The sequence below is a fragment of the Erinaceus europaeus genome, chromosome 17, assembly GCF_950295315.1.
Source record: "Erinaceus europaeus chromosome 17, mEriEur2.1, whole genome shotgun sequence".
NCBI classification, from domain to species: domain Eukaryota; kingdom Metazoa; phylum Chordata; class Mammalia; order Eulipotyphla; family Erinaceidae; genus Erinaceus; species Erinaceus europaeus.
The window spans coordinates 4,801,343-4,817,449 of record NC_080178.1 but is presented as its reverse complement, the minus strand read 5'-3'; the positions used below and the strand labels follow the sequence as shown (position 1 = coordinate 4,817,449).

General features: G+C 56.0%; 2 protein-coding genes across 10 annotated transcripts; both read left to right on the top strand.

Moving 5' to 3' along the window:
• The first annotated feature begins 406 nt into the window (after window positions 1-406).
• On the top strand, window positions 407-10,376 carry DNAJC4 (DnaJ heat shock protein family (Hsp40) member C4). 5 transcript variants are annotated; one of them, XM_060176170.1, is made up of 6 exons: window positions 407-688; window positions 7,496-7,589; window positions 8,168-8,329; window positions 8,432-8,593; window positions 9,987-10,073; window positions 10,165-10,376. In XM_060176170.1, exons 1-6 carry the CDS (start codon window positions 559-561, stop codon window positions 10,253-10,255), a joined length of 726 nt encoding a protein of 241 aa, XP_060032153.1. In that variant the 5' UTR covers window positions 407-558; the 3' UTR covers window positions 10,256-10,376. The 5 variants fall into 5 exon arrangements, with proteins under 5 accessions (XP_060032153.1, XP_060032151.1, XP_060032154.1 ...); XM_060176168.1 differs by having other exon boundaries at window positions 8,429-8,593; XM_060176171.1 differs by having other exon boundaries at window positions 451-688; window positions 8,127-8,329.
• A 90-nt stretch (window positions 10,377-10,466) lies between these two features.
• On the top strand, window positions 10,467-13,772 carry VEGFB (vascular endothelial growth factor B). Of its 5 annotated transcripts, none has more exons than XM_007518555.3 (7): window positions 10,542-10,868; window positions 11,286-11,328; window positions 12,013-12,209; window positions 12,293-12,366; window positions 12,539-12,574; window positions 12,864-12,998; window positions 13,472-13,772. In XM_007518555.3, exons 1-7 carry the CDS (start codon window positions 10,809-10,811, stop codon window positions 13,491-13,493), a joined length of 567 nt encoding a protein of 188 aa, XP_007518617.1. In that variant the 5' UTR covers window positions 10,542-10,808; the 3' UTR covers window positions 13,494-13,772. The 5 variants fall into 5 exon arrangements, with proteins under 5 accessions (XP_016041683.2, XP_016041684.2, XP_007518617.1 ...); XM_007518554.3 differs by having other exon boundaries at window positions 12,763-12,998; XM_060176164.1 differs by lacking the exon at window positions 10,542-10,868 and adding an exon at window positions 10,974-11,123 and having other exon boundaries at window positions 12,763-12,998.
• Window positions 13,773-16,107: the final 2,335 nt, after the last annotated feature.

Here is a 16,107-nt window from a genome sequence, read left to right as displayed (position 1 = left end):
AGGCAGAACAAGTGACCTGGGGGGAAGTGCCCCGCCTCAATTTCCCCTTCTGCCAGATGGGATGAGGGCCGTGCCCCCTGCCAAGTGGGCTCGATGCTAGTCTGAGACGTGCCTCGCTCCGGAGCAGAGTGACAGGCAAGTGTACTGGTCGGAGAGCCGGGCAGAGATCTCTGGGCTCCCGAGCCGAGCCTGGCGCTGCTGCGGCTCCCAGGGCCTGGGCATCAGTGGGCGGGCCTAAGGCGGCAGTGGCCAATGGGCGCTCGGAGGCGGAGAGCACCCCTGGTTCGTCCAGTCAGGTGGGCGCGGCTTGTGTCAGCCAATGAGAGGCGGAGGCGGGGCCCAGCCGACTCCGGATGTGGCGGGGGCGGGGCTTGGCTGTGGCTCCGCCTTCGTCCCCCCTACCCCAGTGGCCCCGGGGAGAGGGGGCTGGGGTCTCCGTCTCTCGGACCCCGGGTCTAGACACGGAGATCTGATCCGAGCAGGGCCCCGGAAGTCCAGCTCGGAGGCAGGGCCCGGCCCAAGGACCCGGGGGCTGTGTGTCTGTTTCCCTCCGTCCCCATGCGCTCCTCCTGCGGCCTCTCCCCAGCTGCCCGCCCGCCGCCATGCCGCCCCGCTGGCCCCTGCACCTGTGCCCGCGCTGGCCCTGCAGCGCCCCCGCCCGGCTCTTCGCAGCGGCCGCCCGGCAGCGGTGAGTCGGTGACCCGGGGCGCCCGGTCGGTGGGTTCTTCTTCTTGTGGTCCTGCCCAGCTCTGGACTGGTTGTGATCTCCGTCTGCTCCGTGTCAGGTGCCCTGCAGGATCTCAGGTACCCCTCACCTTCACAGCAGGGCTGAAGGGGCGACCCCCCACCCCAAGGTCATGCCACGAATTGAGTGGCAGATGCGGAATCTGAGTTCAAACCAAAGTCAATGCACATCCGTCGCACAACTCTTGGTGTGGTCAGCCAGCATCTCAGTGCACCAACGCCAGGGGGTGGGGACCAAATGCAGGTTCGTGGGGCGCTGCTCTAGTCACCCTGGTCTGCAGGAATGAGGCAGGGCTCAGACATCTTTTTAGCGGGGTGTGGAACTGGGACCTCACTAGTCTGATGCTGCTCTTTCATTTAGATCAAGAAATAGGACAGAGAGAAACACTCCAGCACGGGGGCTTCCCCCAGCGCCATAGCACTTTCCCCGTGGTGCTGGCTCTCCAACATGGGCTGTGTGCACAGCACCAGCACGGCGTGCGCCCTACTCAGTAAACTATCTCTCCAACCAAGGAAACTGCTTCTTTGTATTTATTTATTTGGTAGAGGCAGAGAGAAAGTGAAAGAGACCAACACACTGAAGCACCCTTCAATGCAGTGGGGGCCAGGCTCAAACTAGAGTCACAGACATGGCAAAGCAGCCCACAATCCAAGTGAACTATTTCACCAGCCCTTATTAAATTAATTAACTATTTAGTTTGCTTAGCTTTTTATTGCCATCAGGGTTATCCCTGGGCTTGGTGCCATGAATCCACTGATTCCTGTGGCCTTTTTTTTTTCTTTTCTGCCTGTTTTATTAGGACAGAGAGACATTGAGAGGGTAGAGGGAGTGGTCCAGGAGGTGGCACTGTGGCTAAGACACTAACTAGACTCTCAAGCATGAGGTCCTGAGTTCAATCCCCAGCAGCACATGTGCCAGAGTGATGTCTGGTTCTTTATATATATATCTTTCTCATAAATAAATAAATAAATAAATAAATAAGATAAAAATCTTAAAAACAAAAAGAGGGGAGAGAGGGAGATACAGAGTGAGAGGGCAGGGGTAGATAGAATAATGGCTATGTTGTGGTCTGGGACGTGGCGCAGTAATAAAGCTTTGGCCTCTCAAGCATGAGGTCCTGAGTTCAATCCCCAGCAGCACATGTGCCAGAGTGATGTCTGGTTCTTTCTCTCTCTTCTTATCTTTCTCATAAATAAATAAAATCTTAAAAAAAAAAAAAAAAGAATAATGCCTATGCAAACAGACTCTCATGCCTGAGGCTCCAAAGTCCCAGGTTGAACACCCCACCATCACCCCACCCCTGTAGCAGCACCATAAACCAGAGCTGAGTGGTGCTTTGGTAAAAAAAAAAAAAAAAAAAGACACCGTGAGAGAGATAAACAGACACCTGCAGACCTGCTTCATGACTCCTAAATCTTCTTGCGGGGGGGGGAAGGCTTGAACTGTGGTCCTTGCATATGGTAACTTGTGTCCTCAACTGGGTGTGCCACTGCCTAGCCCCCTATTTTATTTTGTTTTTTAAAGATTTTATTCATTAATTAATGAGAATGATAGAAGAAGAGAGATAAAGAACCAGACATCACTCTGATACATGTGCCGCAGGGATCGAACTCAAGACCTCCTGCTGGAGAGTCCAATGCTTTATCCATTGGCCATCTCCTGGACCACACAAGAAATCTTTTTTATTTTATTTCTTTATTATTGGATAAAAACAGAGATAAAGGGAGTCGAGCTGTAGCACAGCGGGTTAAGCGCAGGTGGCACTAAGTTCAAGGACCGGCGTCAGGATCCCGGTTCGAGCTCCCGGCTCTCCACCTGCAGGCAGGTCCCTTCACAGGCGGTGAAGCAGGTCTGCAGGTGTCTGTCTTTCTCTCCCTCTCTGTCTTCCCCTCCTCTGTCCATTTCTCTCTGTCCTATCCAACAACAACGACATCAATAATAACTACAACAATAAAACAACAAGGGCAACAAAAGAGAATAAATAAATAAAAATTAAATTAAAAAAAAACAGAGATAAATTAGGAGTCAGGCGGTAGTGCAGGGGGTTAAGCGCACGTGGCACAAAGCGCAAGGACTGTTGTAAGGATCCCGGTTCGAGCCCCCGGCTCCCCATCTGCAGGGGAGTCGCTTCACAGGCGGTGAAGCAGGTCTGCAGGTGTCTGTCTTTCTCTCCCCGTCTTCCCCCTCCTCTCTCCATTTCTCTATCATTTGTCCTATCTAACAACGACATCAATAACAACAACAATAACAAAAAATAAGGGCAACAAAAGGGAAAATAAATAAATATAAAAATAAATTTTAAAAAACAGAGAAATTGAGAGGGGAGGGGGAGACGGAGAGAGACAGAGAGACACACTACAGCTCTGCTTTATAACTCTTTTTAATATTTATTTATTTATTTTCCCTTTTGTTGCCTGTCAGGCTAGCTTCGTGGGTGGGAGAGGGAGAGACAACCAGGGACTCATGGCTGAGTGGTACACAGTTCAGTCTTTATTCATGTGGAACACAGTGCAATCTAAGCTATCTTTAATCACAGTCTTGTCCTTATATATCCTGAGGTGGAAGAGTCAGGTCCGAAGAGGATGTACGTAGGATAGGGAGTGGGGAGAAGGAAAAAGCTTGCAAAACAGTGAGGATTAAACCAATGCCCTGGAGGCAGGGTGGTGCTTAGTTAACAGTGGTTTATGTAAATAGAATACAGTGTTAAGCAGGGAGATTAAACCAATGAAACAGAAGGGGTCTTAGAAGCAGAATTTAGAAGCAGACCAACAGAAGTAGCCCTTGTTTTTTTTTTTTTTCAAGAATTCTTTTTTTAAAAAAATATATTTAAAAAAAATTTTTTTTATTTAAGAAAGGATTAATTAACAAAACCATAGGGTAGGAGGGGTACAACTCCACACAATTCCCACCACCCAATCTCCATATCCCACCCCCTCCCCAGTAGCTTTCCCATTCTCTATCCCTCTGGGAGCATGGACCCAGGGTCATTGAGGGTTGCAGAAGGTAGAAGGTCTGGCTTCTGTAATTGCTTCCCCGCTGAACATGGGCGTTGACTGGTGTTGTTGATGTCGTTGTTGTTGGACAGGACAGATCCTTACTTTGGTCCTTGCGCTTCGCGCCATGTGCTTCACACCATGTGCGCTTAACCCACTACACTATCACCCGACTCCCCTGCTTCACCACTCTTAAAGCTTTCCCCCTGCAGATAGGGACCACGGTCCTGAACCTGGGTCCTTGTGCACCGTAATGTGTGCGCTTAAACAGGTGTGCTGCCGCCTGGCCCCCCAGCCCCCCATTTACTTATACCAGAGCACTGATCAGCTCTGGCTGATGGTGGGGTAGGAGACTGAGCCTGGGGCCTGGGAGCTGTCTACCTACACCCATCTCTCTCCCTCTCTGTCTTCCATTCTCTTTCCAATCCTCTCTGTCTCTAGCCTAAATAAATAAATAAGAATAATAAGTAAAAAGGAGTTCTTTTATTACATGTGAGAGACAGACAGACAGACACAGCAGAGACAGTCCTGGCACACAGGGCGCCCAGACACAGCAGAGACAGTCCCGGCACACAGGGCGCAGAGACATAGCAGAGGCAGTCCCGGCACACAGGGCGCCCAGACACAGCAGAGACAGTCCCGGCACACAGGGCGCAGAGACACAGCAGAGACAGTCCTGGCACACAGGGCGCAGAGACACAGCAGAGACAGTCCCAGTACACAGGGCGCCCAGACACAGCAGAGACAGTCCCAGCACACAGGGCGCAGAGACACAGCAGAGACAGTCCCAGCACACAGGGCACAGAGACACAGCAGAGACAGTCCCAGCACATAGGGTGCCCAAACACAGCAGAGACAGTCCTGGCACACAGGGCGCAGAGACACAGCAGAGACAGTCCTGGCACACAGGGCGCCCAGACACAGCAGAGACAGTCCCGGCACACAGGGCGCCCAGACACAGCAGAGACAGTCCCAGCACACAGGGCGCAGAGACACAGCAGAGACAGTCCCGGCACACAGGGCGCCCAGACACAGCAGAGACAGTCCCGGCACACAGGGCGCAGAGACACAGCAGAGAAAGTCCCGGTACACAGGGCGCCCAGACACAGCAGAGACAGTCCCGGCACACAGGGCGCCCAGACACAGCAGAGACAGTCCCAGCACACAGGGTGCCCAGACACAGCAGAGACAGTCCCGGTACACAGGGCGCCCAGACACAGCAGAGACAGTCCCGGCACACAGGGCGCCCAGACACAGCAGAGACAGTCCCAGCACACAGGGCGCAGAGACACAGCAGAGACAGTCCCGGCACAAAGGGTGCCCAAACACAGCAGAGACAGTCCTGGCACACAGGGCGCAGAGACACAGCAGAGACAGTCCTGGCACACAGGGTGCCCAGACACAGCAGAGACAGTCCCAGCACACAGGGCGCAGAGACACAGCAGAGAAAGTCCCGGTACACAGGGCGCCCAGACACAGCAGACAGTCCCGGCACACAGGGCGCCCAAACACAGCAGAGACAGTCCCAGCACACAGGGCGCAGAGACACAGCAGAGACAGTCCCAGCACACAGGGTGCCCAAACACAGCAGAGACAGTCCTGGCACACAGGGCGCAGAGACACAGCAGAGACAGTTCTGGCACACAGGGCGCCCAGACACAGCAGAGACAGTCCCGGCACACAGTGCGCCAAGGATTCAATCTGGAACACGAGGCCCTCCCAGTTGAGCTACTTGTCCAGCTGCAGGAAAACTTTATTTTTTGAATTTTTTTTTTTTTTGCGTCCAGGGTTATCACTGGGGCTCAGTGCCTGCACTGCGAATCCACTGCTCCTGGAGGCCATTTTCCCCATTTTGTTGCCCTTGTTGTTGTTATTGTTGTCATTGTCGTTGGATAGCACAGAGAGAAATGGAGAGAGGAGGGGAAGACATAGAGGAGGCGAGAAAAACAGACACCTGCAGACCTGCTTCACCGCCTGTGAAGCGACCTTCCTTCAGGTGGGGAGCCGGGTGTGCTTAACCCGCTGCGCTACCGCTCAGCTCCCAAAATTTTTAAAGATTTATTTATTTATCATGCCAGAGGAGGGAGAGAGCTCTGCACAGCTCTTGCATACGGTAGTGCCAAGGTGGGGCATGAGACCTTTGGGTCCTTAGGCATACAATCCTACTAGCTAATAGGCTGAGCTCTCTCCTCAGCCTCAGGAATCTGTTCTTGTTTTTTTTTTTTTTTTAAATATTTATTTCCTTTTGTTGCCCTTGTTGTTTTATTGTCGTAGTTATTATTGTTGTCATCGTTGCTGGATAGGACAGAGAGAAATGGAGAATGGAGGGGAAGACAGAGAGGGGGAGAGAAACATAGACTCCTGCAGACCTGCTTCACCGCTTGTGATGTTCTTGTTGTTTTTAAATACTTATTTATTGAAGAAACAGAGAGAAATCCAGAGGGAAGAGGGACATAGAGAAGGAGAAAGAAAGACACCTGTAGCACTGCTTCACCACTTGCAAAGCTTTCCCCCTGCAAGTGGGGACCAGGGGCTTGAATCCAGGTCCTATGCATCATAACATGTGCACTTAACCAGGTGTGGCACTGCCCGGCCCCTAAATATTTATTTATTTAAATTTAAAATTTTTTTTTGCCTCCAGGGTTATTGCTGGGGCTCAGTGCCTGCACCATGAATCCACTGCTCCGGGAGGTCATTTCCCCCTTTTTGTTGCACTGTTGTTGTAGCCTTGTTGTGGTTATTATTGTTTTCTTTTTAAAGTATTTATTTATTCCCTTTTGTTGCCCTTGTTGTAGTTATTGTTGTTGTTATTGATGTCATTGTCGTTAGATAGGACAGAGAGAAATGGAGAGAGGAGGGGAAGACAGAGAGGGGGAGAGAAAGACAGACACCTGCAGACCTGCTTCACCGCCTGTGAAGCGACTCCCCTGCAGGTGGGGAGCCGGGGGCTCGAACCGGGATCCTTCAGCCAGTCCTTGCATTTTGCGCCACATGCGTTTAACCTGCTGCGCTACTGCCCGACCCCCTATTTACTTATTTATTATGATGGCTCAAGAGAGGAAGAGAAGCAAAGCATCACTCTGGCACAGATGATGCCGAGAGTTGAACTCTGGATCTCATGCTTTAAAGTCCATGTTTCTCTCCACTGAGCCACCTCTCAGGATGCTGTTGTTTTTATTTACAAACTTTTCAGGTGTTCCTGATGCAAGGGGTCTGAGGACCACACTTTGAGAGATGCTCCCATGAACATTTGCCCAAAATGCCCCAAGAGGGAGCTAGATCGACCTTGGCATTGCCTGGTCCCCACCTCTCTAGGTGCTGAGTTGAAGGTTGTGACCCGGGGGTCAGGCAGTAGCGCAGCGGGTTAAGCGCACGTGGCACAAAGTGCAAGGACCGGCGTAAGGATCCTGGTTCGAGCCCCCGGCTCCCCACCTGCAGGGGAGTCGCTTCACAGGCGGTGAAGCAGGTCTGCAGGTGTCTGTCTTTCTCTCCCCTCTCTGTCTTCCCCTCCTCTCTCCATGTCTCTCTGTCCTATCCAACAACGAACGACATCAACAACAATAACCACAACAAGGGCAACAAAAGAGGGGGGGGGGAAAGACCTCCAGGAGCAGTGGATTCATGGTGCAGGCACTGAGCCCCAGTGATAGCCCTGGAGGCAATAAAAAAAAAAAAGTTGTGTCCCAGTAGGGCTGGGACAGGGGCAGGAGTGTGGAGTCTCCCCCGGATCCCTGCAGCTCTGGGCCTCTCTCCACAGGCCTGGGCCCAGCAACTACTATGAGCTACTGGGGGTGCATCCTGGTGCCAGCATGGAAGAAGTTAAACGGGCCTTCTTCTCCAAGTCCAAGGAGGTAGGGAGGTGGGGGGGAGAAGTAGAAATCATGGGTACAGTCCAGCATGCCCAGGAGTAGAGCGGCACACCTCTCTCTCACTGCCCAGAGCAGAGTAGGGGCGCGTGCCCAAGGGCAGGTGTCTAGCCAGTGGGAGGAAAGGCTGAGAGCAAGGCCGCACACATGCAGACTTTTCCCCTCCTTATTCCTTTCGATTTCAGATAGAGAAATGAGGGGTGGTGGCGGTCGTGACACCTGGTTGAGCACACGTTACGGTGTACAAGGACCCAAGTTAAAGCCCCCAGTCCCCACCAGCAGGGGGAAGCTTTGCAGGTGGTGAAGCAGGGCTGCAGGCGTCTCTCTCTCTCTCTCCCTCTCTTCCTCTTCCCTCTCAGTTTCTCTCTTCCAGACCTGCTGGCAGGGGGAGGGGGGCTTTGCGTGAGAATCCCCTTCCAGCAGGGTCTTTGGGAAGGACCTGTGCCTGTGGGTGGGCATCCTCTGCAGGGGGCTGGGATAGATTCTAGAAAGGGAGATGAGGGGAGCCCTGCGTCACCCCAGCTGCACCCTGACCGGGACCCTGGGAACCCAACGCTGCACAGCCGCTTCGTGGAGCTGAGCGAGGCCTACCAGGTGCTCAGCCACGAGCAGAGCCGCCGCACCTACGACCAGCAGCTGCACTGGGCCCCGCAGGGACCACCACCCCCGCCACCAGGCGCCCAGGCCAGCCCTGGGGCTGCTGCGAGTCACAGTCAGACACACAGGTAGGGCCGCCCCGGCAGAACCCCCCCCCACACACACACACACCAACCTGCAAGACCCTGGGGGCTTTACCCCCACTCTGCGCCTTCTCCTCCCTCCAGCAGCTCCTGGGAACCCCCCAACGCGAGGTACTGGGCCCAGTTCCACAGAGTGTGGCCACAGGAACCAGAGTTCAGGCGGCAGCAGCACAAACACAACCAGCGGGTGCTGGGCTACTGTGTGTTCATCATGCTGGCGGGCATGGGCCTGCACTACGCGGCCTTCAGGTGCAGCCCGGGCGCGTGGGCACAAGGCAGGGGGCAAGAGGTGGGCTGGAGCCCCTCGTGGTCAGCTGTCTGTCCACACCACCCTGTCACCCTGCACCTTTAGAGAAAGCCAAGACCAAGGTCCCTAGGGAGAGCCAGGCAGCAGGCAAGGAGGCTGAAGATAGGCAGGGGGCTGGGCAGGCAGTGATGACGCACTTGGTAGAGTGCACGTATTACAATGCACCCCCGTTCAAGCCCGGGTTCTCACGCGAGGCAGGAAGAAGCTTCATGAGCAATGAAACAGTGCTGCAGGTCTCTCTCCACTTTCCTCTCATTTTCTCTCTGTCCTATCAAATAAAAAAGGAGGGGGCAAGGGTAGATAGCATAATGGTTATGCAAACAGACTCATGCCTGAGGTTCTAAAGTCCCAGGTTCAATGCCTCACACCACCACCACAAGCCAGAGCTGAGCAGTGCTCTGGTAAAAAAAAAAAAGGGGGGGTGAGGGGGAAGGCTGGGGAGGGGCTACCAGCAGCTGTGGGTTTGCAGTGCAGCCACCAAGCTCCCAGCAATAACCCCGGTAGCGATTTTCAAAAAAAGAAAGCACTGTTCTGGCATTTACAGTGCAAAGGCTTGAACCTGGGGCCTCTCCCTCCGAGCCACCTCCCCAACCAGGACATGCATTATAAGAGACCATCATTAGCGGCTGTCCTTACTGGACTGGCAGTTCCCTGTTCCTCTCAAGATTTATAGAGGATTTTGGGGGCACTGTGTAAATGTATCCTTGTGACAGCTAAAATCCTGTAAATCATCACTTCCTCAATGAAGTGATATGGGGGGGGGGGCTTATTGCATCTATTAGAGCTTCACCTGAGTCAGGGAGAGGGAGAGGGAGAGGGAGAGGGAGAGGGAGAGGGAGAGGGAGAGGGAGAGGGAGAGGGTGAGGGAGAGGGAGAGGGAGAGGGAGAGGGAGAGGGAGGAGAGGGAGAGGGAGAGGGAGAGGGAGAGGGAGAGGGAGGAGAGGGAGAGGGAGAGGGAGAGGGAGAGAAGTCAGAGCACCACTCCAGTACATGTGGTCCTGGGGATGGAAGTGGGAGCCTCAAGCATACAAGTCCAATGCTTTATCCAGCTGAGCCACCTCCTCAGTCCTGGCATGACAGGCTGGTGCTCGGTGCCCACTGCCTGCCTAGCTCAGTGATCCCTTTAGCGAGCCACCCCTCCAGGACAGCCAAGGGCCTGGGTCAGTACTGCACACGGGATAAGCCCTGACCTCTCTGTGTCGGCTCCCCAACCTCACGCAGGCAGGGCCTAACCTTTAGTTTGACATCAGTAGGACCCAGGAGCTGGGTGTCCCCCCCCCCCCCCCCCGCGTGCAGGAGAGGGGGGCCCCGGGGCTCACTGTCACCTGTTTGCAGGAAGCTGGAGCAGATGCACAGGAGCTTCATGGATGAGAAGGACCGGATCATCACCACCATCTACAAGGAGACCCGGGCCCGTGCCAAGTCTGTCGTTGCTCTCCCTGCCCCGCCCCCCACGGCTGGGGTGGGCTCCCCAGGCCCCTGTCCCGACCACCCAGGGCTTTCTCTCCTCCAGGGACAAGCGAGCCCGGTTCCAGCAGGATCAGGCGCGGAGCCAGCGGCTGCAGCCGGGCCCTGGGGTCGCGCCCCCCGGCACCAGCTCCTAGGGGTTCCCCTGGATGGACCCCACTGCGGCCCGCCCAGCGCCTGCGGGGTGCCCCCCTGCCCCTTCTTCTAGCGTTTGCCCCCCGCATCCCCTAAACGCGTGCAATAAAGTGCTTCTCACCGCGCCCGTCCCGCTTAGACTCCTCCATCCGCCCGCGCCCCGAGTCCCGCGCCCGGGCGGTGCCCCCCTGCAGGCCGGCGAGTGGGGGCGTGATCGCCGCCGGCCCCGCCCCGCCCCGCCGCCCGGTGGGGCTCGCGTGTCTGGGTCACATGAGCCGCCCGCCCCGGCCCGGCCCCCCGCCGCCCCCGCAGTCCTCGCCACCCCCGCCGTCCCCGCAACCCGCCGCCGCCGCCGCCGCCCGCAGGCCCAGCTCCTCTGGCCGCCGCCGCGGAGCTGCGCTGCGCTGCCTGCGCCCAGGGCTCGGGAGGGGGCCGCGGAGGAGCCGCCCCCCCGCGCCCGGCCCCCGCCCCCGCCCCCCGCGCCATGGGGCTCCGGCTGCTGCCGCCCCCCGCGCCGCCGGGCTAGGGCCATGCGGGCGCCCCCCCGCGGCCACCATGGGCCCCCTGCTCCGCCGCCTGCTGCTCGCCGCGCTGCTGCCGCTGGCCCGCGCCCAGGTACGCGCCGCCCGCGGTGCCCTCTCAAGGTTGGCGGAAGTGGGGAGGCGCGGGGGCGCCTGGGGGGCCCAGGGGAGCCGGGCATCCCTAGGACCACTGCCCCTCCCCGCCCCAGGGCGCAGCCGCCTCGCTGCTCGGGGGACCTGAGCCCCAACTGGCTCGCACCCGCACCCCTCCTGACCTCGGGGACCCGCTGGCAGGGCGCCCCTGGAGGGTCGTGGCCAGGCGAGGTCACAGATGGCCAGGAGAGGGCAGGTAAAAACCCAGGGTGACCCCAGGGACAGAGCAGCCGGGACAGATGTCAGAGGGCAGGACGCCTCCTGACCAAGGACACAGCCCTGGTGGCCATGGGCCTTTTCCTCCTGGGGTGCAGCTGGAGTGTCTCTCTCTCTCTCTCTCTCTCTCTCTCTCTCTCAGGCCCCCGGCTCCCAGCGCGAAGTCCCCAGTCACCAGAAGAAAGGTAAGACTTGGTTACAACTAATTCTAACTCTATGCCGCCTCATCACTGGCTCGGTGCCAACCTCCTTGTGCCCACTGGCCCACCAGAGCCATTTATTGGATGGATACAGCCAGAAATTGAGAGGGGAGGGGGGTGATAAAGAGGGAGAGAGACACCTGCAGCCCTGCTTCACCACTCGTGAAGCTTTCCCCTTGCAGGTGGGGACCAGGGATTCGAACCTCGCTCCTTGTGCACTGTAACAAGTGTGCACAGTAGGTGCTTTAGATTCTTGAGAAAGCAGCATGCCTGGTGCCAGGAGTCAAACTTGGAACCTGGAGCACTGGAGTCCTGCGCTCCACCACTAAGCCACCTCCTTGGCCGCTACATTTATTTTAATGAGAGGTACAGAAAGGAAGACAGGCAGAGAAAGACCAGAATCCTGCTCAGCTCTGACTTCTGGTGGTGCTGGGGATTGAATCTGGGACCTCAGAGTCTCAGGCACGAGAGAGAGTCTTTTGCAGAACCGTGATGCTGTCTCCCCAGCCCAAGTGCTACACCCTTATTCTGTCCATGTCACAGGAGAGGAAACCGAGGCAGTGAGATTCCGGGGGGGGGGGGGGGTGTCTCTGGATGAACAGGCAGGGGGAGGCAGGTTGGGAGGGCAGAGGTGGGTGTGGGGAGCTGCAGTCTCTCCTTCTGTCCCAGTGGTGTCATGGCTGGACGTGTACGCAAGGGCCACCTGCCAGCCGCGGGACGTGGTGGTGCCCCTGAACATGGAGCTCCTGGGCACAGTGGCCAAGCAGCTGGTCCCCAGCTGTGTCACCGTGCAGCGCTGCGGCGGCTGCTGCCCTGATGAGGCCCTGGAGTGCGTGCCCACCGGCCAGTACCGAGTCCGCATGCAGGTACCGGGTGGCGGGCGGGCCGGCGGGTGGCTGTGCGGGTCTTCTCTCGTGTGCCTCTCTCACCAGCTGCTGTCTCTCCCCAGATCCTCATGATTCACTACCCCAGCAGCCAGCTGGGGGAGATGTCCCTCGAGGAGCACAGCCAGTGTGAATGCAGGTGCTAGCCGGACCCCCAGGCTTCGGGGTGCTGGTCCCTGGCTGCTGCAGGGAGGGGCAGGTTTTGGGGACCCAGCCCCTTGGGGAAGGCCCGGGGTCTGAAGCCACAGGGTAGGGTGCCTCATCCTCTTCTTCCTTGTCTTTCTCTGTCTGTCTGTCTGTTTCCTATCCAGACCAAAACAGAGAGAGAGTGCGGGGCAGCCGGGCAGGTGAGTCTCTGAGATTGGCGCCCAGGATAGTAGCTGTGGGTGGAGCTGGGGGGAGTGTCAGCAATTTGGGGGGGCGTTGGGGATATCCTCTCTTTCCCTCTGTCCCCTTTTCCTTGGCCCACCTCAACCCCAGCCCCCCGGGGGAAGAAGCTTTCTTCCTGCCCCAGACATGTCGCTTCTCCTCCTAGGGCCTCCACTCCCCATCACCGCCCCCAGCCCCGCTCCATTCTGGGCTGGGCCCCTGCCCCCGGAGCACCCTTCCCAGCTGACATCACCCATCCCACTCCAGCCCCAGGCTCCTCTGCCCACGCTGCCCCCAGCGCCACCAGCGCCCTGACCCCCGGACCTGCCGCTGCCGCTGTCCACGCCGCAGCCTCCTCCGTTGCCAAGGGCGGGGCCTAGAGCTCAACCCCCGCACATGCAGGTGAGCCAAGGTGCCGGGTGGGAGCAGGTGGTGGGCAGGGAGGCAGGGCGGGGGCAGCCGTCAAGCAGGTTGAACAAATATTTGCCAGGTGTCTGGGGACCAGCATGCACCAGGCTGACTTCCTCATCCAGCAGAGGCTGTTGAGGGCTGCAGTCGGGGTGCCTGTGACCATCTGTGAGGGTCACAGGTGACCTAGAGTTGCCTTGACATCCACCTGGAGTAAGAATGCGACACCCCCGGGCCTTCCCACCTGGGGTACCAACAGGCCAGGGAGACAGTAGAACCTTTACCCATGATGTGATGTGATCAGCTCACCATCCCTCCCTGGTCTCTCCCTGGCACACTGAGGCCATGGCACTGAGCACCTGCCAGGCTGAGAGCGTTAGGAGATAGTGGGGTTCACAGGAGGTGAAGAGGGGCGAGTCCAGAGGAGCTGTACCAGCGTGAACAGAGCCCCGGCTTCCTCTCCGCAGGTGCCGGAAACTTCGAAGGTGACACAGCGCGGCCACTTGTCTCACATGCCACACCCCAAGGGGGGCTCAGAGGACACCCTGGTGAGAACAGAACTGGACCAGGAGACAGGCAGCAACAGAGGCTGCTTACCAACCTGGGGAGAACGGGGCCCCGTGTCAGCATCCACCCACCCTGGGCAGTGAGCATCCCCTCACTGAACGCCGGGCCCTGGCAGGTAGCAAGAGTGGGGCTTTATTCTGAGGATCCTGTCGTCCGTCCCCTCCCTCCCTCCCTCCCCCATAAAGAGCTAGAAGGAGCTGTCCCGTGTGTCACTGTTTGTCGCCATCCAGGCTGGCGGGTTTGAGTGTCAGTGTCTGTCTCTGCCTCGACTCTTACCTCCTCTCAGCGTGTACACAGGAGAGACCCCACACCAGGTCCAGAGAGAAAGTGTGCCCCAAATTACAGCGTCTCCCTCCGTGACACTGCCGTCTTGAGGCCTGAGGACTCCCCACCCTCTGCCCTCCTGCTCAGGGCAGTTCCTTTCTGGGGGGCCAGTGACCCTACCTGTCCCTGTCTTTTTTTTTTTTTTAAAGATTTTATTTATTAATGAGAAAGATAGGAGGAGAGAAAGAACCAGACATCACTCTGGTACATGTGCTGCCGGGGATTGAACTTGGGACCTCCTGCTTGAGAATCCAATGCTTTAGCCACTGCGCCACCTCCCGGACCACATGTCCCTGTCTTTCTAAGGGTCCCTTTCCACAGGTGCTCACAGAGGGGATAGTATGACGGTGATCCAGGGACTTGGGCTCCAGGAAAGTTGTCTTCAAATGAGAGAAAAGAGCCGCAGGACCACTCTGCGTGGCGGTGGCCCCGGGCGCCCTGGGTGCACTCCCCGGCACCAGCTCAGACCCTCGCTGTCCCTCCTCATTCATTCTCTTACAATTCCTTATTTATCGATTTATTTTTGATCATGCCAGGGCTTCACTCGTATGTGCTTGATTTCTCTGCGCCCAGGCTGCTGTTTTTTGTCACCGTTGAAGCTTCCTTGTTCTAGACTGGCTCTTCGGATAAGAGATGGAGCAGACAGGGAAGTGGCGCAGTGGTTAAGGCACTGGACTCTCAAGCGTGGTGTCCTGAGTTTGACTCCAGCCGTCACATGTGCCAGAGTGATGCTCTGGTTCTCTCTCTCCTCCTCAGCGTCATAAATAAACAAATATTTTGAAATACATACATATAGACAAGAGTGAGGGGAGACACCAGTGCCTTGGTTAGCCCTATGTGGTGTATCTCTCCAGCCCCCACCAAGCTGCATATTCACTTAGAACAAAAGACAGGCAGACGTCACAACACCTGAGCTTCTCCCAGTGCCACAGCATCTCCCATGTGGTGCTGGGCTCAGACCTGGACCCTGCAGATAGCTACAATAATAATAAACCTAATAATAAACCTTTATAAAGTTGCAGCCTGGGAGGTGACAATAGGGGGACAGAGTGTTGGACCCTCAAGCCTGAGGTCCCCAGTTTGATCTCTGGCATTGAATATGCCAGAGTGGTGCCCTGGTGCTCCCGCCCCCCCCCCCCCCCCCCGTGTGTGTCATTAGTCACTAAGTACATGTTTAAAAAAGATATTCTTGGGGGAGTCGGGTGGTAGCACAGCGGGTTAAGTGCAGGTGGTACAAAAAACAAGGACCAGTGTAAGGAACTCGGTTCAAGCCCCCAGGTCCCCACCTGCAGGGGAGTCGCTTCACAGGCAGGGAAGCAGGTCTGCAGGTGTCTGTCTTTCCCCCTCTCTCCATTTCTCTCTGTCCTATCCAACAACGATGACATCAATAACAACAACAATAACTACAACAATGGGATTTGGGCGGTAGCGCAGTGGGTTAAGCGCATGTGGTGCAAAGCTCAAGTACTGGCCTTAGGATCCCGGTTCGAGCCCCTGGCTCCCCATCTGCAGGGGAGTTGCTTCACAAGCGGTGAAGCAGGTCTTCAGGTGTCTGTCTTTCTCTCCTCCTCTCCATTTCTCTTTGTCCTATCTAACAATGACAACATCAATAACAACAGCAATAATAACTACAACAACAAAAAAACAAGGGCAACAAAAGGGAAAATAAATAATTTTTTTTTTTTTTTTTTTACCAGAGCACTGCTCAGCTCTGGCTTATGGTAGTGCAGGGGATTGAACCTGGGACTTTAGAGCCTCAGGCATGAAAGTCTCTAAAATTTTTTTTTTTAAAGAATAACTACAACAATAAAACAAGGCCTACAAATGGGAATAATAAATAAACATTAAAAATTAAAAAAAAATTCTTGGGCTGAGGCGGCAGCATTAATGGTTCCGCAAACAGACTCTCATGCCTGAGGCACCAGTGGTCCCAGGTTTAATCCCCAGCACTAGCATAAACCAGAGCTGAGCAGGGTTCTGGGGAAAAAGAAAAAAAGGAGAAGAAACTCCCTACTGGGAGTATTTAAAAAAATGCTTTACTAGTGATTTAATAATGATTGACAAGACTGAAAGGGAACAGGCACATTTCCGCACAGTTCCCACCGCCTGAGTTCCTTTTCTGCTCCCTCCATTGGAAGTTTCCCTCTTCTTTAACCTTTTCTGGGAGCATGGACCAAAATTCTTTTTTGTTTCTAAATACAAATATCATGGA